Raw genomic sequence first — 25,000 nt, 5'->3', positions numbered from 1 at the left:
AGACAGGGAGAGAGAGAGACAGGGAGAGAGAGAGAGACAGGGAGAGAGAGAGACAGGGAGAGAGAGAGACAGGGAGAGAGAGAGACAGGGAGAGAGAGAGACCGGGAGAGAGGGACAGTGACAGAGAGAGGTACAGGGAGAGAGAGACAGGGACAGGGACAAAAAGAGGGAGAGAGAGACAGGGAGAGAGGGACAGGGACAAAAAGAGAGAGAGAGACAGGGAGAGAGAGAGAGACAGTGAGAGAGAGAGAGAGAGAGAGAGAGACAGAGATAGGGACAGGGAGAGAGAGGGACAGGGAGAGAGACAGGGAGAGAGAGAGAGACAGGGAGAGAGAGAGACAGGGAGAGAGAGAGACAGGGAGAGAGAGAGACAGAGATAGAGAGAGACAGAGATAGAGAGAGACAGAGATAGAGACAGGGAGGGGAGAGAGAGAGACAGGGAGAGAGGGACAGGGAGAGAGAGGGACAGGGAGAGAGAGAGGCAGGGAGAGAGAGAGACAGGGACAGGAGAGGCAGGGAGAGAGAGAGAGGGACAGGGAGAGAGAGAGGCAGGGAGAAAGAGAGACAGGGAGAGAGAGACAGGGAGAGGAGACAGGGAGAGAGAGAGCCAGGGAGAGAGAGAGACAGGGAGAGAGAGAGACAGGGAGAGAGAGAGACAGGGAGAGAGAGAGACATAATGAAGACAGCTTCTCCATCCTGGAGGGGGAAATCAATAATTTCCAGGCCCAGGGACATGTACTAGTCTGTGGCGACCTAAATGCCAGAACCGGACAAGAACCTGACACCCTCAGCACACGGGGACAAACACCTGCCTGGAGGTGACAGCATTCCCTCCCACATATGCCCCCCTAGGCACAACTATGACAACACAACCAACAAAAACGGGTCACAACTCCTGCAGCTCTGTCGCACGCTGGGTATGTACATAGTCAATGGTAGGCTTCGAGGGGACTCCTATGGTAGGTACACCTATAGCTCATCTCTTGGCAGTAGTACTGTATACTACTTTATCACTGACCTTAACCCAGAGTCTCTCAGAGCGTTCACAGTCAGCCCACTGACACCCCTATCAGACCACAGCAAAATCACAGTCTACTTAAACAGAGCAATACTCAATCATGAGGCATCAAAGCCAAATGAACTGAGTAACATTAAGAAATGCTATAGATGGAAGGAATGCAGTTTGGAAACCTACCAAAAAACAATTAGGCAACAACAAATTCAATCCCTTTTAGACAATTTCCTGGGTAAAATGTTCCACTGTAATAGTGAAGGTGTAAACTTGGCAGTAGAAAATCTTAACAGTATATTTGACCTCAGCTTCCCTATCAAATCTAAAAATCTCAAATAGAAAACCGAAGAAAATTAACAATAATGACAAATGGTTTGATGAAGAATGCAAAAATCTATGAAAGAAATTGAGAAACCTGTCCAACCAAAAACATAGAGACCCGGAAAACCTGAGTCTACGCCTTCACTATGGTGAATCACTAAAACAATACAGAAATACACTACGGAAAAAGAAGGAACAGCATGTCAGAAATCAGCTCAATGTAATTGAAGAATCCATAGACTCTAACCACCTCTGGGAAAATTGGAAAACACTAAACAAACAACAACACGAAGAATTATCTATCCAAAATGGAGATGTATGGGTAAACCACTTCTCCAATCTTTTTGGCTCTATAACAAAGAATAAAGAGCAAAAACATATACATGATCAAATACAGATCTTAGAATCAACTATTAAAGACTACCAGAACCCACTGGATTCTCCAATTACATTGAATGAGTTACAGGACAAAATAAAAACCCTCCAACCCAAAAAGGCCTGTGGTGTTGATGGTATCCTCAATGTAATGATCAAATATACAGACAACAAATTCCAATTGGCTATACTAAAACTCTTTAACATCATACTTAGCTCTGGCATCTTCCCCAATATTTGGAACCAAGGACTGATCAGCCCAATCCACAAAAGTGGAGACAAATTTGACCCCAATAACTACTGCGGAATATGCGTCAACAGTAACCTTGGGAAAATCCTCTGCATTATCATTAACAGCAGACTCGTACATTTCCTCAATGAAAACAATGTACTGAGCAAATGTCAAATTGGCTTTTTACCAAATTACCGTACAACAGACCATGTATTCACCCTGCACACCCTAATTGACAACCAAACAAACCAAAACAAAGGCAATGTCTTCTCATGCTTTGTTGATTTCAAAAAAGCCTTCGACTCAATCTGGCATGAGGGTCTGCTATACAAACTGATGGAAAGTGGTGTTGGGGGTAAAACATACGACATTATAAAATCCATGTACACAAACAACAAGTGTGCGGTTAAAATTGGCAAAAAAACACACATTTCTTCCCACAGGGTCGTGGGGTGAGACAGGGATGCAGCTTAAGCCCCACCCTCTTCAACATATATATCAACGAATTGGCGCGGGCACTAGAAAAGTCTGCAGCACCCGGCCTCCCCCTGCTAGAATCCGAAGTCAAATGTTGCTGTTTGCTGATGATCTGGTGCTTCTGTCACCAACCAAGGAGGGCCTACAGCAGCACCTAGATCTTATGCACAGATTCTGTCAGACCTGGGCCCTAACAGTAAATCTCAGTAAGACCAAAGTAATGGTGTTCCAAAAAAGGTCCAGTTACCAGGACCACAAATAAAAATTCCATCTAGACACTGTTGCCCTAGAGCACACAAAAAACTATACATACCTTGGCCTAAACATCAGCGCCACAGGTAACTTCCACAAAGCTGTGAACGATCTGAGAGACAAGGCAAGAAGGGCATTCTATGCCATCAAAAGGAACATAAATTTCAACATACCAATTAGGATTCGGCTAAAAATACTTGAATCAGTCATAGAGCCCATTGCCCTTTATGGTTGTGAGGTCTGGGGTCCGCTCACCAACCAAGACTTCACAAAATGGGACAAACACCAAATTGAGACTCTGCACGCAGAATTCTGCAAAAATATCCTCCGTGTACAACGTAGAACACCAAATAATGCATGCAGAGCAGAATTAGGCCGATACCCACTAATTATCAAAATCCAGAAAAGAGCCGTTAAATTCTATAACCACTTAAAAGGAAGCGATTCCCAAACCTTCCACAACAAAGCCATCACCTACAGAGAGATGAACCTGGAGAAGAGTCCCCTAAGCAAGCTGGTCCTGGGGCTCTGTTCAAAAACACAAACACACCCTACAGAGTCCCAGGACAGCAGCACAATTAGACACAACCAAATCATGAGAAAACAAAAAGATAATTACTTGACACATTGGAAAGAATTAACAAAACAACAGAGCAAACTAGAATGCTATTTGGCCCTACACAGAGAGTACACAGCGGCAGAATACCTGACCACTGTGACTGACCCAAAATTAAGGAAAGCTTTGACTATGTACAGACTCAGTGAGCATAGCCTTGCTATTGAGAAAGGCCGCCGTAGGCAGACATGGCTCTCAAGAGAAGACAGGCTATGTGCACACTGCCCACAAAATGAGGTGGAAACTGAGCTGCACTTCCTAACCTCCTGCCCAATGTATGACCATATTAGAGAGACATATTTCCCTCAGATTACACAGACCCACAAAGAATTCGAAAACAAATCCAATTTTGATAAACTCCCATATCTACTGGGTGAAATTCCACAGTGTGCCATCACAGCAGCAAGATGTGTGACCTGTTGCCACGAGAAAAGGGCAACCAGTGAAGAACACACACCATTGTAAATACAACCCATATTTATGCTTATTTATTTTATCTTGTGTCCTTTACCATTTGTAAATTGTTAAAACACTGTATATATATATATATATAATATGACATTTGTAATGTCTTTATTGTTTTTAAACTTCTGTATGTGTAATGTTTACTGTTAGTTTTTTATTGTTTATTTCACTTTATAAATTCACTTTATATATTATCTACCTCACTTGCTTTGGCAATGTTAACACATGTTTCCCCTGCCAATAAAGCCCTTGAATTGAATTGACAGGGACAGAGAGAGACAGGGACAGAGAGAGACAGGGACAGAGAGAGACAGGGACAGAGAGAGACAGGGACAGAGAGAGACAGGGACAGAGAGAGACAGGGACAGAGAGAGACAGGGACAGAGAGAGACAGGGACAGAGAGAGACCGGGACAGAGAGAGACAGGGACAGAGAGAGACAGGGACAGAGAGAAACAGGGAGAGAGAGAAACAGGGGGGAGAGAGAGAGAGATAGGGAAAGAGAGACAGGGAAAGAGAGAGACAGGGAGAGGGGAAAACATTAATAAATAAAGATGTGTTATTGTCATATACAAAAGACTCAGTGTAATGTGTTGTTTAGCCATAAGTAATACAGCAACTCTGGAGCAAATCAGGATTAAGTGATTTGCTCGGGTATTCGAACCAATAACGGTTTGGTTACTGGCCCAACGTTCTAACCACTAGGCTACCTGCTGGTTACTGGCCCAACACTCTAACCACTAGGCTACCTGCTGGTTACTGGCCTAACACTCTAATCACTAGGCTACCTGCTGGTTACTGGCCCAACGTTCTAACCACTAGGCTACCTGCTGGTTACTGGCCCAACACTCTAATCACTAGGCTACCTGCTGGTTACTGGTCCAACACTCTAATCACTAGGCTACCTGCTGGTTACTGGCCCAACACTCTAATTACTAGGCTACCTGCTGGTTACTGGCCCAACACTCTAATCACTAGGCTACCTGCTGGTTACTGGTCCAACGCTCTAACCACTAGGCTACCTGCTGGTTACTGGTCCAACGCTCTAACCACTAGGCCACCTGCTGGTTACTGGCCCAACACTCTAATCACTAGGCTACCTGCTGGTTACTGGCCCAACACTCTAATCACTAGGCTACCTGCTGGTTACTGGCCCAACACTCTAATCACTAGGCTACCTGCTGGTTACTGGCCCAACACTCTAATCACTAGGCTACCTGCTGGTTACTGGCCCAACACTCTAATCACTAGGCTACCTGCTGGTTACTGGTCCAACGCTCTAACCACTAGGCTACCTGCTGGATACTGGCCCAATGTTCTAACCACTAGGCTACCTGCTGGTTACTGGCCCAACACTCTAATCACTAGGCTACCTGCTGGTTACTGGCCCAACACTCTAATCACTAGGCTACCTGCTGGTTACTGGCCCAACACTCTAATCACTAGGCTACCTGCTGGTTACTGGCCCAACACTCTAATCACTAGGCTACCTGCTGGTTACTGGCCCAACACTCTAATCACTAGGCTACCTGCTGGTTACTGGCCCAACACTCTAATCACTAGGCTACCTGCTGGTTACTGGCCCAACACTCTAATCACTAGGCTACCTGCTGGTTACTGGCCCAACACTCTAATCACTAGGCTACCTGCTGGTTACTGGCCCAACGTTCTAACCACTAGGCTACCTGCTGGTTACTGGCCCAACACTCTAACCACTAGGCTACCTGCTGGTTACTGGCCCAACGTTCTAACCACTAGGCTACCTGCTGGCTACTGGCCCAACGTTCTAACCACTAGGCTACCTGCTGGCTACTGGCCCAACACTCTAACCACTAGGCTACCTGCTGGTTACTAGGCCAACACTCTAACCGCTAGGGTACCTGCTGGTTACTGGCCCAACGCTCTAACCACTAGGCTACCTGCTGGTTACTAGTCCAACACTCTAACCACTAGGGTACCTGCTGGTTACTGGCCCAAATAGAACCACTAGGCTACCTGCTGGTTACTAGTCCAACACTCTAATCACTAGGCTACCTGCTGGTTACTGGCCCAACGACTAACCACTAGACTACCTGCAGGTTACTGGCCCAACGCTCTAACCACTAGGCTACCTGCTCTAACCACTAGGCTACCTGCTGGAAACTGGCCCAATGCGCTAACCACTAGGCTACCTGCTGGTTACTGGTCCAACGCTCTAACCACTAGGCTACCAGCTGGTTACTGGCCCAACGTTCTAACCACTAGGCTACCTGCTGGTTACTGGCCCAACACTCTAATCACTAGGCTACCTGCTGGTTACTGGCCCAACACTCTAATCACTAGGCTACCTGCTGGTTACTGGCCCAACATTCTAATCACTAGGCTACCTGCTGGTTACTGGCCCAACACTCTAATCACTAGGCTACCTGCTGGTTACTGGCCCAACACTCTAACCACTAGGCTACCTGCTGGTTACTGGCCCAACACTCTAACCACTAGGCTACCTGCTGGTTACTGGCCCAACACTCTAACCACTAGGCTACCTGCTGGTTACTGGCCCAAATCTAACCACTAGGCTACCTGCTGGTTACTAGTCCAACACTAACCACTAGGTTACCTGCTGGTTACTGGTCCAAATCTAACCACACGGCTACCTGCTAGTTACTGGCCCAATGCGCTAACCACTAGGCTACCTGCTGGTTACTGGCCCAACGCTCTAATCACTAGGCTACCTACAGGTTACTGGCCCAACGCTCCAACCACTAGGCTACCTGCTGGTAACTGGCCCAATGCTCTAACCACTAGACTACCTGCTGGTTACTGGCCCAACGACTAACCACTAGACTACCTGCAGGTTACTGGCCCAACGCTCTAACCACTAGGCTACCTGCTCTAACCACTAGGCTACCTTCTGGAAACTGGCCCAATGCGCTAACCACTAGGCTACCTGCTGGGTACTGGCCCAATGCTCTAACCACTAGGCTACCTGCTGGTTACTGGCCCAATGATCTAACCACTAGGCTACCTGCTGTTTACTGGCCCAATGCTCGAACCACTAGGCTACCTTCTGGTTACTGGTCCAATGCGCTAACCATTAGGCTACCTGCTGGTTACTGGCCCAATGCTCTAACCACTAGGCTACCTAGGCACTACTGTTTATCAGGGAGCCTAGGGAATATAATGCAATTTGGGATGCACACTAATAGTGTAGAGTAGTGGAGGTTTACAGTGTAGATTGATGCCAGGTTTTGCTGTGGGGCCTCCATGAGCTTTTGCTACTCACTCTGTCCCTCAGATTCTCCCTCCTCTTCCTCCTCTGTGGGCAGGTCCTTGGTCTGGGTGGGGGCTTCGTCAGTCAGCCACTCCCCGTCTCTAGACTGACCCAGGATCAGACCCATGTTCACAGCCTGGATGGAGCTCTCTTCTGACGACAACAGCTTGTCCACTCCAAACTTCAGGATCTCGCTGAGCTGGAGAGAGACAGATGGAACAGGATGGATGAGGAAGGGCAGAGTAGCCTGTTGACAGGACAGTGAGGTGTCAGGAAGGGCAGAGTAGCCTGTTGATGGGACACCGAGGTGTCATGAAATAAATAGTTGCTGTTGCCAGGTATACTGACCGTGTGTTGCCAGGTTTACTGACCGTGTGTTGCCAGGTTTACTGACCGTGTGTTGCCAGGTTTACTGACCGTGTGTTGCCAGGTTTACTGACCGTGTGTTGCCAGGTTTACTGACCGTGTGTTGCCAGGTTTACTGACCGTGTGTTGCCAGGTTTACTGACCGTGTGTTGCCAGGTTTACTGACCGTGTGTTGCCAGGTTTACTGACCGTGTGTTCCAGGTTTACTGACCGTGTGTTGCCAGGTTTACTGACCGTGTGTTGCCAGGTTTACTGACCGTGTGTTGCCAGGTTTACTGACCGTGTGTTGCCAGGTTTACTGACCGTGTGTTGCCAGGTTTACTGACCGTGTGTTGCCAGGTTTACTGACCGTGTGTTGCCAGGTTTACTGACCGTGTGTTGCCAGGTTTACTGACCGTGTGTTGCCAGGTTTACTGACCGTGTGTTGCCAGGTTTACTGACCGTGTGTTGCCAGGTTTACTGACCGTGTGTTGCCAGGTTTACTGACCGTGTGTTGCCAGGTTTACTGACCGTGTGTTGCCAGGTTTACTGACCGTGTGTTGCCAGGTTTACTGACCGTGTGTTGCCAGGTTTACTGACCGTGTGTTGCCAGGTTTACTGACCGTGTGTTCCAGGTTTACTGACCGTGTGTTCCAGGTTTACTGACCGTGTGTTGCCAGGTTTACTGACCGTGTGTTGCCAGGTTTACTGACCGTGTGTTGCCATGTTTACTGACCGTGTGTTGCCAGGTTTACTGACTGTGCGATATGTATTGTGAATTCTACGATTCTGTATGTATTGCGATTCGACTCTTCGATTCAATGTCCCAAACATATTGCTCACTATATGTCTGCTGTAGAGGGACGAGAGAGAGCCATGAAAAACTAATTTTGATCAGTCATGGAAATAAAAGTGCTGAAAACATGTTGACTCACTTATAAAGAAGAGTTTTGGCGCAGGTACAGCCTATAAAATAATAATATTGTGATAATAACTGTATGCATTTTTTCCTCCCATCACCAGTTGCCAGGTTACTGACGGTGTGTTGCCAGGGTTACTGACCTGCAGACCAGCAGCAGCAGAGTGGTTGTGGTTAAGCAGAGAAAAACGCCCCTCTTCTATCACTGTGTTGGTAAGGCTGAGCTTAGAACTTGCCCGGGAGTACACAATCTCCTCTACCGTATCCCTCCCCAGGAGCCGGATCACCTTCACAGCCCTGTTAAATAGACCTCTGGTTACCCCACCACCAACTTATATACATGCATAAGTAAGAGAATATATAGCAGCTAATATATATTATTATTTACTCAGGGCCCTAGTGCTAATATATATTATTATTAATTCAGGGTCCTAGTTCTACTATATATTATGATAGGGCCCTGTGTTACCTAGTCTGTCCAATAGAACTAGGGCCCTGTGTTACCTAGTCTGACCAATAGAACTAGGGCCCTGTTACCTAGTCTGACCAATAGAACTAGGGCCCTGTGTTACCTGGTCTGACCAATAGAACTAGGGCCCTGTGTTACCTAGTCTGGCCAATAGAACTAGGGCCCTGTGTTACCTAGTCTGACCAATAGAACTAGGGCCCTGTGTTACCTAGTCTGACCAATAGAACTAGGGCCCTGTGTTACCTAGTCTGACCAATAGAACTAGGGCCCTGTGTTACCTAGTCTGGCCAATAGAACTAGGGCCCTGTGTTACCTAGTCTGACCAATAGAACTAGGGCCCTGTGTTACCTAGTCTGACCAATAGAACTAGGGCCCTGTGTTACCTAGTCTGGCCAATAGAACTAGGGCCCTGTGTTACCTAGTCTGACCAATAGAACTAGGGCCCTGTGTTACCTGGTCTGACCAATAGAACTAGGGCCCTGTGTTACCTGGTCTGACCAATAGAACTAGGGCCCTGTGTTACCTGGTCTGACCAATAGAACTAGGGCCCTGTGTTACCTGGTCTGACCAATCCGGTGGCAGCGAGCGGCAGCCTGCAGGTCATTCTGGGGGTTGAAGTCAGAGTCAATGAAGATCACAGTATCAGCTGCTGTTAGGTTCATCCCAACGCCTCCTATACAGCAGAGAGACAGGTCAGCGGTTATACAGGGGTCAGAGGTTGAAGTCACTGTCCATGAGAGTAAGGGGGTCAGGCGTCAGTTTAGCCCATTGATCATGTTGTTAGCACATTACGTATTTGCTTTCATTGTTTATTCCTTATTCATTCCTTAGTCTTTTATTGTTTATTCCTTATTCTTTCATTGTTTATTTCTTATTCTTTCATTGTTTATTCCTTATTCTTTCATTGTTTATTCCTTAGTCTTCATTGTTTCTTGTTTATTCTTTCATTGTTTATTTCTTATTCTTTTGTTGATTATTCCTTATTCTTATGCTGTTCATGAAGGTGCATGTAGTGTGCTGCCCTACAGTGGGTGTCTACAGCTTGGAGACTAGAAGTGATTTAAAGGTCATAAAGCATGTTAATGAGAAGTTGTCAAGTCGGCTCCTTTTTCTCTCAGCTTTCATATTCTGGTTCAAACTTAAGAGAAACTCAAAACGCTTTTGGTCTCATTGACAGACAGCTGAAACATCCTCCCACTCTCAGCTCCTCTTCTCTCTCTCTGTGTGTCTGTGGTGTTTCAGCTCATTCTGTCAATAGATCAGATGGAGAGATAGAGAGGCGGAGAGATGTCTCTGCTGATAGTGGGAGAGTGACAGACACAGAATCACAGATCAAAGCTTGCTCTTGGTGAGCAGGGTTGGGGTTAAAGGTCAAGGGTTGAGTACCTGTGTTACAGGCTTTGGTTTATCCATTTATATTTTGAGGTTGGACGTTAGCACGTGGGGCACACCGATTGGTGTCACCTCGTTAGTCAGTGTGTGTTATACCTATGCTGGTTTGCCATCTCGTTAGTGGGAAGATGTTTCACCTATGTTGGCCCAGGTGATATTTAAGAGTGTCTGGCCCAGGTGATATTTAAGAGTGTCTGGCCCAGGTGATATTTAAGAGTGTCTGGCCCAGGTGATATTTAAGAGTGTCTGGCCCAGGTGATATTCAAGAGTGTCTGGCCCAGGTGATATTCAAGAGTGTCTGGCCCAGGTGATATTCAAGAGTGTCTGGCCCAGGTGATATTCAAGAGTGTCTGGCCCAGGTGATATTCAAGAGTGTCTGGCCCAGGTGATATTCAAGAGTGTCTGGCCCAGGTGATATTCAAGAGTGTCTGGCCCAGGTGATATTCAAGAGTGTCTGGCCCAGGTGATATTTAAAAGTGTCTGGCCCAAGTGATATTTAAGAGTGTCTGGCCCAGTGCTCCAGTTGTCTTGCTAGATGTGGAGGGTCAACACCTTTAGTTGGCCCAGGTGATATTTAATAGTGTCTGGCCCAGGTGATATTTAAGTGTCTGGCCCAGTGCTCCAGTTGTCTTGCTAGATGTGGAGGGTTAACACCTTTAGTTGGCTCTCCCTATTTGATTTGTAGACAAACGTTCCTTTATCTAATCTTCCCTGTTTTCGTTTTGCGCCACTTTTTGGTTTGCATCCTGTCTAAGTTTGGTGTGGGGTTTTCTTTTGTTTGCCTCTTGCTGGGCGCTCATGCTGGGTGTCTTTTAGGTCCCAGTTGTTGTTGCTTTCAGTGGACCCCCCATGAGTGTCTTTCAGAACCCCTCCTAAAATCCGACCCGTTTCGTTAGTTCCCCCTTCTGTTTGAGAGAGAAGTTTTGTTTTTCTTGCTGGGGAACATAGCACCTGTTAGTGTTATGGTTAGGGGTCAGGGTTAAGGACCAGTGAGAGGGTTAGGGGTCAGGGTTAAGGACCAGTGAGCGAGTTAGGGGTCAGGGTTAAGGACCAGTGAGAGGGTTAGGGGTCAGGGTTAAGGACCAGTGAGAGGGTTAGGGGTCAGGGTTAAGGACCAGTGAGAGGGTTAGGGGTCAGGGTTAAGGACCAGTGAGAGGGTTAGGGGTCAGGGTTAAGGACCAGTGAGAGGGTTAGGGGTCAGGGTTAAGGACCAGTGAGAGGGTTAGGGGTCAGGGTTAAGGACCCGTGAGAGGGTTAGGGGTCAGGGTTAAGGACCCGTGAGCGGGTTAGGGGTCAGGGTTAAGGACCCGTGAGCGGGTTAGGGGTCAGGGTTAAGGACCCGTGAGCGGGTTAGGGGTCAGGGTTAAGGACCAGTGAGAGGGTTAGGGGTCAGGGTTAAGGACCAGTGAGAGGGTTAGGGGTCAGGGTTGAGGACCAGTGAGAGGGTTAGGGGTCAGGGTTAAGGACCAGTGAGCGGGTTAGGGGTCAGGGTTAAGGACCAGTGAGCGAGTTAGGGGTCAGGGTTAAGGACCAGTGAGAGGGTTAGGGGTCAGGGTTAAGGACCAGCGAGAGGGTTAGGGGTCAGGGTTAAGGACCAGTGAGCGGGTTAGGGGTCAGGGTTAAGGACCAGTGAGCGAGTTAGGGGTCAGGTTTAAGGACCAGTGAGAGGGTTAGGGGTCAGGGTTAAGGACCAGTGAGAGGGTTAGGGGTCAGGGTTAAGGACCAGTGAGAGGGTTAGGGGTCAGGTTTTAGGACCTGTTAGAGGTCAGGGGATAGGACCTGTTAGAGGTCAGGGGTTAGGACCTGTTAGGGGTCAGGGTTAGGACCTGTTAGAGGTCAGGGTTAGGGTTATGGGTCAGGGTTAGGACCTGTTATGGGTCAGGGGTTAGGACCTGTTATGGGTCAGGGATAGGACCTGTTAGGGGTCAGGGGATAGGACCTGTTAGGGGTCAGGGGATAGGACCTGTTAGGGGTCAGGGATAGGACCTGTTAGGGGTCAGGGGTTAGGACCTGTTAGGGGTCAGGGGTTAGGACCTGTTATAGAGGTCAGGGGTTAGGACCTGTTATGGGTCAGGGGTTAGGACCTGTTATGGGTCAGGGGATAGGACCTGTTAGGGGTCAGGGGTTAGGACCTGTTAGAAGTCAGGGGTTAGGACCTGTTAGAGGTCAGGGGTTAGGACCTGTTAGAGGTCAGGGGTTAGGACCTGTTAGAGGTCAGGGGTTAGGACCTGTTAGAGGTCAGGGAGAGCCCACCTGCTTTAGTGCTGAGTAGAAAGACAAAGACGTCTTTGCTGCTGAAGTTCTTGATGGCCAGGTTACGCTCTTCCCCCCTGACTGATCCATCCAGACGCTCATATCTGTAACCTGCAGGACAGAGAAATAACCTCATTTAACCTGCCACTGTTACCTCAGGACAGAGAAATAACCTCATTTAACCTGCCACTGTTACCTCAGGACAGAGAAATAACCTCATTTAACCTGCCACTGTTACCTCAGGACAGAGAAATAACCTCATTTAACCTGCCACTGTTACCTCAGGACAGAGAAATAACCTCATTTAACCTGCCACTGTTACCTCAGGACAGAGAAATAACCTCATTTAACCTGCCACTGTTACCTCAGGACAGAGAAATAACCTCATTTAACCTGCCACTGTTACCTCAGGACAGAGAAATAACCTCATTTAACCTGCCACTGTTACCTCAGGACAGAGAAATAACCTCATTTAACCTGCCACTGTTACCTCAGGACAGAGAAATAACCTCATTTAACCTGCCACTGTTACCTCAGGACAGAGAAATAACCTCATTTAACCTGCCACTGTTACCTCAGGACAGAGAAATAACCTCATTTAACCTGCCACTGTTACCTCAGGACAGAGAAATAACCTCATTTAACCTGCCACTGTTACCTCAGGACAGAGAAATAACCTCATTTAACCTGCCACTGTTACCTCAGGACAGAGAAATAACCTCATTTAACCTGCCACTGTTACCTAAGTTACCTCTGTATTCCACTAGCAGTATCCATTACCTCTGTATTCCACTAGCAGTATCCATTACCTCTGTATTCCACGAGCAGTATCCATTACCTCTGTATTCCACCAGCAGTATCCATTACCTCTGTATTCCACCAGCAGTATCCATTACCTCTGTATTCCACTAGCAGTATCCATTACCTCTGTATTCCACTAGCAGTATCCATTACCTCTGTATTCCACGAGCAGTATCCATTACCTCTGTATTCCACGAGCAGTATCCATTACCTCTGTATTCCACTAGCAGTATCCATTACCTCTGTATTCCATGTAGTCCTGGAGAATGTCCAGCATCCTGGTCATCTGGGAGAACAGCAAGATGTGATGTCCCCTGAACATCAATGAGGAAAAGTAATGTGTTAAATTACAGTATATTTACAGTAAAAGAGATAATAGCAAGACATAATGGAAAATATGGATAAGATCTAACATTTAATAGTGCTCAGTGTTAGACAGTATCTTCCTTAGTGTCAGACAGTATCTTCCTTAGTGCTTAGTGTTAGAGAGCATCTCCCTTAGTGCTCAGTATTAGACAGTCTCTCCCCTAGTGCTCACTGTTAGACAGTGTCTTCCTTCGTGTTAGACAGCATCTTCCTTAGTGCTCAGTGTTAGACAGTATCTCCCTTAGTGCTCAGTGTTAGACAGTATCTTCCTTAGTGTTAGACAGTATCTCCCTTAGTGCTCAGTGTTATAGATCTCCCTTAGTACGCAGTGTTATAGATCTCCCTTAGTGCTCAGTGTTATAGTTATCCCTTAGTGCTCAGTGTTATAGACCTCCCTTAGTGCGCAGTGTTATAGTGATCCCTTAGTGCTCAGTGTTATAGTGATCCCTTAGTGCTCAGTGTTAGTTATCCCTTAGTGCTCAGTGTTATAGTGATCCCTTAGTGCTCAGTGTTATAGTGATCCCTTAGTGCTCAGTGTTATAGATCTCCCTTAGTGCTCAGTGTTATAGATCTCCCTTAGTGCTCAGTGTTATAGTGTGCTCAGTGTTATAGATCTCCTTAGTGCTCAGTGTTATAGTGATCCCTTAGTGCTCAGTGTTATAGTTATCCCTTAGTGCTCAGTGTTATAGATCTCCCTTAGTGCTCAGTGTTATAGTTATCCCTTAGTGCTCAGTGTTATAGATCTCCCTTAGTGCTCAGTGTTATAGTGATCCCTTAGTGCTCAGTGTTATAGATCTCCCTTAGTGCTCAGTGTTATAGATCTCCCTTAGTGCTCAGTGTTATAGTTATCCCTTAGTGCTCAGTGTTATAGTGATCCCTTAGTGCTCAGTGTTATAGATCTTGCTCAGTGTTGTAGTTCTCCCTTAGTGCTCAGTGTTAGATCTCCCTGAGAGAGACAGAGAGAGAGAGACAGAGACCCTTGGTGCAGGTATGCCAGCATGCTGTCCAGCAGACAGAGTTTTCCACTAGCCTGGATCAGATGCTCCCCCATCTCAAACGGCTCTGGTTCCACACCTAGAGGAAAGGCAGGGCTCAAGTTAAAAATGTCCCCCTGGTTCCACTAACTTTTTCAATTAGTGGCACCAGCCCATGATTTGGTCAGACCAAAATATGACTGAGATGGTAGAAATGTGTTGTTTCATCATTCAGTCTGTGATTATAGATATGTGTAACCTAATCCAGTGATTGTCATGGATGTTGGATTGACCACTAAGCTACTGCTGTTATATTTTACTGTTAACCAATATGATCTCACCATCAAACAGGTAAGGGTGGTCCACACAGCTCTAAACCAATAGGATCTCACCATCAAACAGGTAGGGGTGGTCCACACAGCTCTAAACCAATAGGATCTCACCATCAAACAGGTAAGGGTGGTCCACAGGATCTCACCATCAAACAGGTAAGGGTGGTCCACACAGCTCTAAACCAATAGGATCTCACCATCAAACAGGTAAGGGTGGTCTACACAGCTCTAAACCAATAGGATCTCACCATCAAACAGGTAAGGGTGGTCTACACAGCTCTAAACCAATAGGATCTCACCATCAAACAGGTAGGGGTGGTCCACACAGCTCTAAACCAATAGGATCTCACCATCAAACAGGTAAGGGTGGTCCACACAGCTCTAAACCAATATGATCTCACCATCAAACAGGTAGGGGTGATCCACACCTCTAAACCAATAGGATCTCACCATCAAACAGGTAAGGGTGGTCCACACAGCTCTAAACCAATAGGATCTCACCATCAAACAGGTAAGGGTGGTCCACACAGCTCTAAACCAATAGGATCTCACCATCAAACAGGTAGGGGTGGTCCACACAGCTCTAAACCAATAGGATCTCACCATCAAACAGGTAAGGGTGGTCCACACAGCTCTAAACCAATAGGATCTCACCATCAAACAGGTAGGGGTGATCCACACACCTCTAAACCAATAGGATCTCACCATCAAACAGGTAAGGGTGGTCCACACAGCTCTAAATCAATAGGATCTCACCATCAAACAGGTAAGGGTGGTCCACACAGCTCTAAACCAATAGGATCTCACCATCAAACAGGTAGGGGTGGTCCACACAGCTCTAAACCAATATGATCTCACCATCAAGCAGGTAAGGGTGGTCCACACAGCTCTAAACCAATAGGATCTCACCATCAAACAGGCAAGGGTGGTCCACACATCTCTAAACCAATATGATCTCACCATAAAACAGGTAGGGGTGGTCCACACAGCTCTAAACCAATAGGATCTCACCATCAAACAGGTAGGGGTGGTCCACACAGCTCTAAACCAATAGGATCTCACCATCAAACAGGTAGGGGTGGTCCACACAGCTCTAAACCAATAGGATCTCACCATCAAACAGGTAGGGGTGGTCCACACATCTCTAAACCAATAGGATCTCACCATCAAACAGGTAGGGGTGGTCCACACACTTCCGGAGCTGCATCAGTATATTAAGCAGTCTGGTCTTGTTTCCCTGCTCATTCCCAAAGGCATCTAGAAACAAAACAACAGTTAGCTACTGTCAGTTGCTTCCCAATGGAAAGAGTTTAGTTTAAGTTGAATAAAAGTATTTTCATTTCTTTGGTTGCTCCTACCAACTCCATTGCTGTCATCGGCAAGCCTAACCCAAACTGTTTAGCTTGCCCATTCCATAAAGAGAAGTTGGCAAGAGAGCACAAACGGACAGCCAACCAGGGCTAGAATTTCCTAACATCATTTTAGATGAGGTTCATGTTAGTCTCACACGGGTCCTTCATGAGTATAGCCTTATAATATCTCTTCTGCAGGGCAGACAGGCCGTGGTACATCAGTATCTCTGTCTTCATGGGGAGGTCAGCTGCTACCTCAGCCTTCACCCTCCTCAGCAGGAAGGGCTGCAGCACTCTCTGGAGATCACTGGCTGGAGAGAGAGAGAGACAGAGAACACTGCTGTTAGACATGTAGGGTTCACAGAGATGCAGTCTTTATCATGACGATGGAGCTGCCCTCTTGGTTTCAATGGGACTTCCTGCATCAATAAAAAAAGGTTCCATCAAATAATAAAAAGTACACATATGGCAGAGTGGCCAACCGTTCTGAACACCTGGACTGGTCAAAAGTAGCTCACTATATAGGGAATAGAGTGTCATTTGGGACAGCACTAAAAACCGGGTTCCTGTTCCATACTGTACTTCAGTACCATAACAACCTGCCAACAAAGACACTGAGTGTACGTACAAAAAGGAACACCTTCCGAATATTGACTTGCACCACCTTTGTGCCCTCAGAACAGCCTGAATTCGTGAGGGCATGGGCACTACAAGCTTTCGAAAGCGTTCCAATGGGATGCTGAACCATGTTGACTCCAACGCTTCCCACAGTTGTCAAGTTGGCTGGATGTCCTTTGGGTGGTGGACCATTGTTGATAAACACAGGAAAGTGTTGAGTGTGAAAAACCCAGCAGCGTTACAGTTCTTGACACACAAACCAGTGCACCTACTACTATACTCTGTTCAATTAGACTTACATTTTTTTGTCTTGCTCATTCACCCTCCGAATGGCACACGTACAGTGCACTCTGAAAGTATTCAGACTTTTTCCTAATTTTTTAAAATTAAAGCCTTATTCTAAAATTGATTGAGTTAATTATTTTCCTCATTAATCTACACACAATACCCCATAATGACCATAATGCTATTTTTTTACAAATTTAAAACAGAAATACCTTATTTACATAAGTATTCAGACCCTTTGCTATGAGACCCGAAATTGAGCTCAGGTGCATCCCGTTTCCATTGATCATCCTTGAGATGTTTCGACAACTTGATTGAAGTCCACCTGTGGTAAATTCAATTGATTGGACAGGATTTGGAAAGGTACACACTTGGCTACCGTATATAAAGTCCCACAGCTGACAGTGCATGTCAGAGCAAAAACCAAGCCATGAGGTCGAAGGAATTGTCCTTAGAGCTCCGAGACAGAATTGTGTCCAGGCACAGATCTGGGGAAGGGTACCAAAAAATGTCTGCAGCATTGAAGGTCCCCAAGAACACAGTGGCCTCCATCATTCGTAAATGGAAGAAGTTTGAAACCACCAAGACTTTTCCTAGAGCTGGCCGACCAGCCAAACTGAGCAATCGGGGAAGAAGAGCTTTGGTCAGGGAGGTGACCAAGAACCCGATGGTCACTGACAGAGCTCTAGAGTTCCTCTGTGGAGAATCTTCCAGAAGGACAACCATCTCTGCAGCTCTCCACCAATCAGGCCTTTATGGTAGAGTGGCCAGACGGAAACCACTCCTCAGTAAAAGGCACATGACAGCCATCTTGGAGTTTACCAAAAGGCACCTAAAGACTAAAGATTCTCTGGGCTGATTAGACCAAGATTGAACTTTTTGGCATCTTGTCTGAAGGAAACCTGGAACCATCCCTACGGTGAGGCATGGTGCTGGCAGCATCATGCTGTGGGGAGGTTTTTCAGCAGCAGGGACTGGGAGACGAGTCAGGATCAAGGGAAAGATGAACAGAGAAAAGTACAGAGAGATCCTTGATGAAAACCTGCTCCAGAGCACTTAGGACCTGACACTGGGGCGAAGGTTCACCTTCCAACAGGACAACGCAGGAGTGGCTTCGGGAAAAGTCTCTGAATGTCCTTGAGCGGCCCAGCCAGAGCCTGGACTTGAACCTGATCGAACATCTCTTGAGACCTGAAAATAGCTGTGCAGCAACGCTCCCCATCCAACCTGACAGAGCTTGAGAGGATCTGCAGAGAAGAATGGGAGAAACTCCCCAAATACAGGTGTGCCAAGCTTGTAGCGTCATACCCAAGAAGATTCAAGGCTGTAATCGCTGCCAAAAGTGCTTAAACAAAGTGCTGAGTAAAGGGTCTGAATACTTATGTAAATGTGTTTTTTCAGTTTTAGATTTTGTATAAATATGCAAAAATGTCTAAACCCGTTTTTGCTTTGTCATTATGGGGTAGTGTGTGTAGATTGAGGGGAAAAAATGATTTCATCATTTTTAGAAAAAGGCTGTAACAATGTGTAAAAGGTCAAGGGGTCTGAATACTTTCTGAATCCACATTTCAATTGTCTCAAGGCTTAAAAATTGTTCTTTAACCTGTCTCCTCCCCTTCATCTACACTGATTGAAGTGGATTTAACAGGTGACATCAATAAGGGATCATAGGGTTCACCTGGTCAGTCTGTCATGGACAAAGCAGGTGTTCCAACATTGTACTGTAAGATAGCACACTTTTTGATAATGTGATGAGTAAATTGGATAGTCATAATTTATTCTAATAACTTTTTTAAATCTACAAATCACAGGGTAGCCTACTCTGCTGACACTGACAAACAATTTATAAAAATGACATTGGTCCATATAATAAGCCTATGAGAAGGGGAGACACAAATACAATGACGCCCATCTGACCTGGAGGAGGAAATTGTCCAAAAACAAACTTTCAAGTGGCTTCTGCGAATGTGCGTTACTTCACTGGGGATATGGCCGATGCTCTCCGCTGGTTCCAATAAGATAGGCTATACTGTTCACTCAACAAAGTTGAGAACTAAAAGACTGATTAGAGTCTATTTCCTTGTCTTGATAGTTTGGAAAGCTAATGGCTAATTCTGTTTTTCCATGGTATTTGCAGCGCGCCCTGTCCAAACTGCAGGCCAATGTAGGTTATGCTATTTTTAATGATTTTATTTATTTATGTATAGACAGGAGTAGGCTAATTAGACTATATAATTTTTACCATACACTTTAGGGGAAGCTTAGCCTCCAGGTGTTCCGATCGAGTTGTGTAGTAGTGTCCTCCTATCTAGCATGTTATCTCACACACACGTGTAGTGTCCTACCCAGAGTCGGTTGTGTCTGGACCTGGTTGTAAGTGCTAGTGAAGTCCTCGGTCTGGTCTGTGGGGAAGAGACTGGGCTGGATGAACGATAGGAGGCTGTAGAGCTCCGTCAGGTTGTTCTGGATAGGAGTTCCTGTCAGCAGCACTCTGAAATCCAGAGAGAACTACAAGAGAGACAGTGAAACAGGTGGTAGACTGGGTAGTGGTATGAGAAGGAATGTAGACTGGGTGGTGGTAGGAGAAGGAATGTAGACTGGGTGGTGGTAGGAGAAGGAATGTAGACTGGGTGATGGTAGGAGAAGGAATGTAGACTGGGTGGTGGTAGGTATAGAGACTGGGTAGTGGTAGGAGAAGGAATGTAGACTGGGTGATGGTAGGAGAAGGAATAGAGACTGGGTAGTGGTAGGAGAAGGAATGGAGACTGGGTAGTGGTAGGAGAGGGAATAGAGACTGGGTAGTGGTAGGAGAAGGAATGGAGACTGGGTGATGGTAGGAGAAGGAATAGAGACTGGGTAGTGGTAGGAGAAGGAATGGAGACTGGGTAGTGGTAGGAGAGGGAATAGAGACTGGGTAGTGGTAGGAGAAGGTATAGAGACTGGGTAGTGGTAGGAGAAGGAATAGAGACTGGGTGGTGGTAGGAGTAGGAATGTAGACTGGGTGATGGTAGGAGAAGGAATGTAGACTGGGTGATGGTAGGAGAAGGAATATAGACTGGGTGGTGGTAGGAACAGGAATGTAGACTGGGTGGTGGTAGGAGCAGGAATGTAGACTGGGTGATGGTAGGAGAAGGAATGTAGACTGGGTGATGGTAGGAGAAGGAATGTAGACTGGGTGGTGGTAGGAGAAGGAATGTAGACTGGGTGATGGTGGGAGAAGGAATGTAGACTGGGTGATGGTAGGAGAAGGAATGTAGACTGGGTGATGGTAGGAGAAGGAATGTAGACTGGGTGATGGTAGGAGAAGGAATCAAGACTGGGTAGTGGTAGGAGAAGGAATCAAGACTGGGTAGTGGTAGGAGAAGGAATCAAGGCTGGGTAGTGGTAGGAGAAGGAATGTAGACTGGGTGATGGTAGGAGAAGGAATGTAGACTGGGTGATGGTAGGAGAAGGAATGTAGACTGGGTGGTGGTAGGAAAAGGAATGTAGACTGGGTGATGGTAGGAGAAGGAATGTAGACTGGGTGGTGGTAGGAGAAGGAATGTAGACTGGGTGATGGTGGGAGAAGGAATGTAGACTGGGTGATGGTAGGAGAAGGAATGTAGACTGGGTGATGGTAGGAGAAGGAATGTAGACTGGGTGATGGTAGGAGAAGGAATCAAGACTGGGTAGTGGTAGGAGAAGGAATCAAGACTGGGTAGTGGTAGGAGAAGGAATCAAGGCTGGGTAGTGGTAGGAGAAGGAATGTAGACTGGGTGATGGTAGGAGAAGGAATGTAGACTGGGTGATGGTAGGAGAAGGAATGTAGACTGGGTGGTGGTAGGAAAAGGAATGTAGACTGGGTAGTGGTAGGAGAAGGAATATAGACTGGGTGATGGTAGGAGAAGGAATGAAGACTGGGTAATGGTAGGAGAAGGAATGAAGACTGGGTGATGGTAGGAGAAGGAATGTAGACTGGGTGGTGGTAGGAGAAGGAATGTAGACTGGGTGGTGGTAGGAGCAGGAATGTAGACTGGGTGATGGTAGGAGAAGGAATGAAGACTGGGTAATGGTAGGAGAAGGAATGAAGACTGGGTAATGGTAGGAGAAGGAATAGAGACTGGGTGATGGTAGGAGAAGGAATGTAGACTGGGTGATGGTAGGATGAGGAATAGAGACTGGGTGGTGGTAGGAGAAGGAATCAAGACTGGGTAGTGGTAGGAGAAGGAATGTAGACTGGGTGATGGTAGGAAAAGGAATGTAGACTGTGTGATGGTAGGAGAAGGAATGTAGACTGGGTGATGGTAGGAGAAGGAATGAGACTGGGTGGTGGTAGGAGAAGGAATAGAGACTGGGTAGTGGTAGGAGAAGGAATATAGACTGGGTAGTGGTAGAAGAAGGTATAGAGACTGGGTAGTGGTAGGAGTAGGAATGTAGACTGGGTGATGGTAGGAGAAGGAATGTAGACTGGGTGATGGTAGGAGAAGGAATGTAGACTGGGTAGTGGTAGGAGAAGGAATCAAGACTGGGTAGTGGTAGGAGAAGGAATGTAGACTGGGTGATGGTAGGAGAAGGAATGTAGACTGGGTAGTGGTAGGAGAAGGAATCAAGACTGGGTAGTGGTAGGAGAAGGAATGTAGACTGGGTGATGGTCGATGGTAGGAATAGAATGACTGGGTAGTGGTAGGAGAAGGAATGTAGACTGGGTGATGGTAGGATAAGGAATGTAGACTGGGTGATGGTAGGAGAAGGAATAGAGACTGGGTAGTGGTAGGAGAGGGAATGTAGACTGGGTGATGGTAGGAGAGGAATGTAGACTGGGTGATGGTAGGAGAAGGAATAGAGACTGGGTAGTGGTAGGAGAAGGAATCGAGACTGGGTGATGGTAGGAGAAGGAATGTAGACTGGTTAGTGGTAGGAGAGGGAATGTAGACCGGGTGGTGGTAGGAGAAGGAATGTAGACCGGGTGGTGGTAGGAGAAGGAATGTAGACCGGGTGATGGTAGGAGAAGGAATGTAGACCGGGTGATGGTAGGAGAAGGAATGTAGACTGTGTGATGGTAGGAGAAGGAATGTAGACTGGGTGATGGTAGGAGAAGGAATAGAGACGGTGGTGGTAGGAGAAGGAATAGAGACTGGGTAGTGGTAGGAGAAGGAATGAGACTGGGTGATGGTAGGAGAAGGAATGTAGACTGGGTGATGGTAGGAGAAGGAATGTAGACTGGGTAGTGGTAGGAGAAGGAATGTAGACTGGGTTAGTGGTAGGAGAAGGAATGTAGACTGGGTGGTGGTAGGAGAAGGAATGTAGACTGGGTGGTGGTAGGAGAAGGAATGTAGACTGGTGATGGTAGGAGGAGGAATGTAGACCGGGTGATGGTAGGAGAAGGAATGTAGACTGGGTGATGGTAGGAGAAGGAATGTAGACTGGGTGATGGTAGGAGAAGGAATAGAGACTGGTGGTGGTAGGAGAAGGACTATAGAGACTGGGTAGTGGTAGGAGTAGGAATCTAGACTGGGTGATGGTAGGAGAAGGAATGTAGACTGGGTGATGGTAGGAGGGAATGAGACTGGGTAGGAATGTAGACTGGGTAGTGGTAGGAGAAGGAATCAAGACTGGGTAGTGGTAGGAGATGGAATAGAGACTGGGTAGTGGTAGGAGTAGGAATCTAGACTGGGTGATGGTAGGAGAAGGAATGTAGACTGGGTGATGGTAGGAGAAGGAATGTAGACTGGGTAGTGGTAGGAGAAGGAATCAAGACTGGGTAGTGGTAGGAGCTGGAATAGAGACTGGGTAGTGGTAGGAGAGGGAATGTAGACTGGGTGATGGTAGGAGTAGGAATAGAGACTGGGTAGTGGTAGGAGAAGGAATCAAGACTGGGTAGTGGTAGGAGAAGGAATGTAGACTGGGTGATGGTAGGAGAAGGAATGTAGACTGGGTGGTGGTAGGAGAAGGAATGTAGACTGGGTGATGGTAGGAGAAGGAATGTAGACTGGGTGATGGTAGGAGAAGGAATGTAGACTGGGTGATGGTAGGAGAAGGAATAGAGACTGGGTAGTGGTAGGAGAAGGAATGTAGACTGGGTGATGGTAGGAGAAGGAATGTAGACTGGGTGATGGTAGGAGAAGGAATGTAGACTGGGTGATGGTAGGAGAAGGAATAGAGACTGGGTAGTGGTAGGAGAAGGAATGTGGACTGGGAGATGATAGGAGAAGGAATGTAGACCGGGTGATGGTAGGAGAGGGAATGTAGACTGGGTAGTGGTAGGAGAAGGAATGTAGACTGGGTGTTGGTAGGAGAGGGAATAGAGACTGGGTAGTGGTAGGAGAGGGAATGTAGACTGGGTGATGGTAGGAGAGGGAATGTAGACTGGGTGATAGTAGGAGAAGGAATAGAGACTGGGTAGTGGTAGGAGAAGGAATCGAGACTGGGTGATGGTAGGAGAAGGAATGTAGACTGGTTAGTGGTAGGAGAGGGAATGTAGACCGGGTGGTGGTAGGAGAAGGAATGTAGACCGGGTGATGGTAGGAGAAGGAATAGAGACTGGGTGGTGGTAGGAGAAGGAATAGAGACTGGGTAGTGGTAGGAGCAGGAAGAGAGACTGGGTAGTGGTAGGAGAAGGTATAGAGACTGGGTAGTGGTAGGAGTAGGAATATAGACTGGGTGATGGTAGGAGAAGGAATGTAGACTGGGTGATGGTAGGAGAAGGAATGTAGACTGGGTGATGGTAGGAGAAGGAATGTAGACTGGGTAGTGGTAGGAGAAGGAATCAAGACTGGGTAGTGGTAGGAGAAGGAATGTAGACTGGGTAGTGGTAGGAGAGGGAATGTAGACTGGGTGATGGTAGGAGATGGAATAGAGACTGGGTAGTGGTAGGAGAAGGAATCAAGACTGGGTAGTGGTAGGAGAAGGAATGTAGACTGGGTGATGGTAGGAGAAGGAATAGAGACTGTGTAGTGGTAGGAGAATGAATGTAGACTGGGTGATGGTAGGAGAAGGAATGTAGACTGGGTGATGGTAGGAGAAGGAATGTAGACTGGGTGATGGTAGAAGGAATAGAGACTGGGTAGTGGTAGGAGAAGGAATGTAGACTGGGTGTTGGTAGGAGAAGGAATAGAGACTGGGTAGTGGTAGGAGAGGGAATGTAGACTGGGTGATGGTAGGAGAGGGAATGTAGACTGGGTGATAGTAGGAGAAGGAATAGAGACTGGGTAGTGGTAGGAGAAGGAATCAAGACTGGGTAGTGGTAGGAGAAGGAATGTAGACTGGGTGGTGGTAGGAGAAGGAATGTAGACTGTGTGGTGGTAGGAGAAGGAATGTAGACTGGGTGGTGGTAGGAGAAGGAATGTAGACCGGGTGATGGTAGGAGAAGGAATGTAGACCGGGTGATGGTAGGAGAAGGAATGTAGACCGGGTGATGGTAGGAGAAGGGATGTAGACCGGGTGATGGTAGGAGAAGGAATGTAGACCGGGTGATGGTAGGAGAAGGAATGTAGACTGGGTGATGGTAGGAGAAGGAATGTAGACTGGGTGAAGGTAGTAGAAGGAATAGAGACTGGGTAGTGGTAGGAGAAGGAATGTAGACTGGGTGTTGGTAGGAGAGGGTATAGAGACTGGGTAGTGGTAGGAGAGGGAATGTAGACTGGGTGATGGTAGGAGAGGGAATGTAGACTGGGTGATAGTAGGAGAAGGAATAGAGACTGGGTAGTGGTAGGAGAAGGAAACGAGACTGGGTGATGGTAGGAGAAGGAATGTAGACCGGTTAGTGGTAGGAGAAGGAATGTAGACCGGTTAGTGGTAGGAGAAGGAATGTAGACCGGGTGGTGGTAGGAGAAGGAATGTAGACCGGGTGGTGGTAGGAGAAGGAATGTAGACCGGGTGATGGTAGGAGAAGGAATGTAGACCGGGTGATGGTAGGA

The 25,000-nt window shown here is 47.0% G+C and overlaps 1 protein-coding gene across 3 annotated transcripts in view; it reads right to left on the bottom strand.

Moving 5' to 3' along the window:
- chd1l (chromodomain helicase DNA binding protein 1-like) overlaps window positions 1-25,000 on the bottom strand; it is a 58,549-nt gene that overhangs the window by 26,916 nt on the left and 6,633 nt on the right. For all 3 annotated transcript variants that reach the window (XM_042322677.1, XM_042322679.1, XM_042322678.1), the window contains exons 7-15: window positions 19,451-19,613; window positions 16,358-16,513; window positions 16,015-16,107; window positions 14,522-14,618; window positions 13,419-13,492; window positions 12,378-12,488; window positions 9,291-9,405; window positions 8,407-8,560; window positions 7,012-7,198 (exon numbers count right to left, since the gene is read on the bottom strand). In XM_042322677.1, the coding sequence (XP_042178611.1) occupies window positions 7,012-7,198; window positions 8,407-8,560; window positions 9,291-9,405; window positions 12,378-12,488; window positions 13,419-13,492; window positions 14,522-14,618; window positions 16,015-16,107; window positions 16,358-16,513; window positions 19,451-19,613 (1,150 nt within the window). The remainder of the gene's footprint in view (window positions 1-7,011; window positions 7,199-8,406; window positions 8,561-9,290; window positions 9,406-12,377; window positions 12,489-13,418; window positions 13,493-14,521; window positions 14,619-16,014; window positions 16,108-16,357; window positions 16,514-19,450; window positions 19,614-25,000) is intronic.

The sequence above is a fragment of the Oncorhynchus tshawytscha genome, linkage group LG05 (genome assembly GCF_018296145.1).
Source record: "Oncorhynchus tshawytscha isolate Ot180627B linkage group LG05, Otsh_v2.0, whole genome shotgun sequence".
NCBI classification, from domain to species: Eukaryota; Metazoa; Chordata; class Actinopteri; order Salmoniformes; family Salmonidae; genus Oncorhynchus; species Oncorhynchus tshawytscha.
Note: the sequence above shows the minus strand (reverse complement) of the source record. Positions and strands in the feature narration are given on the sequence as shown.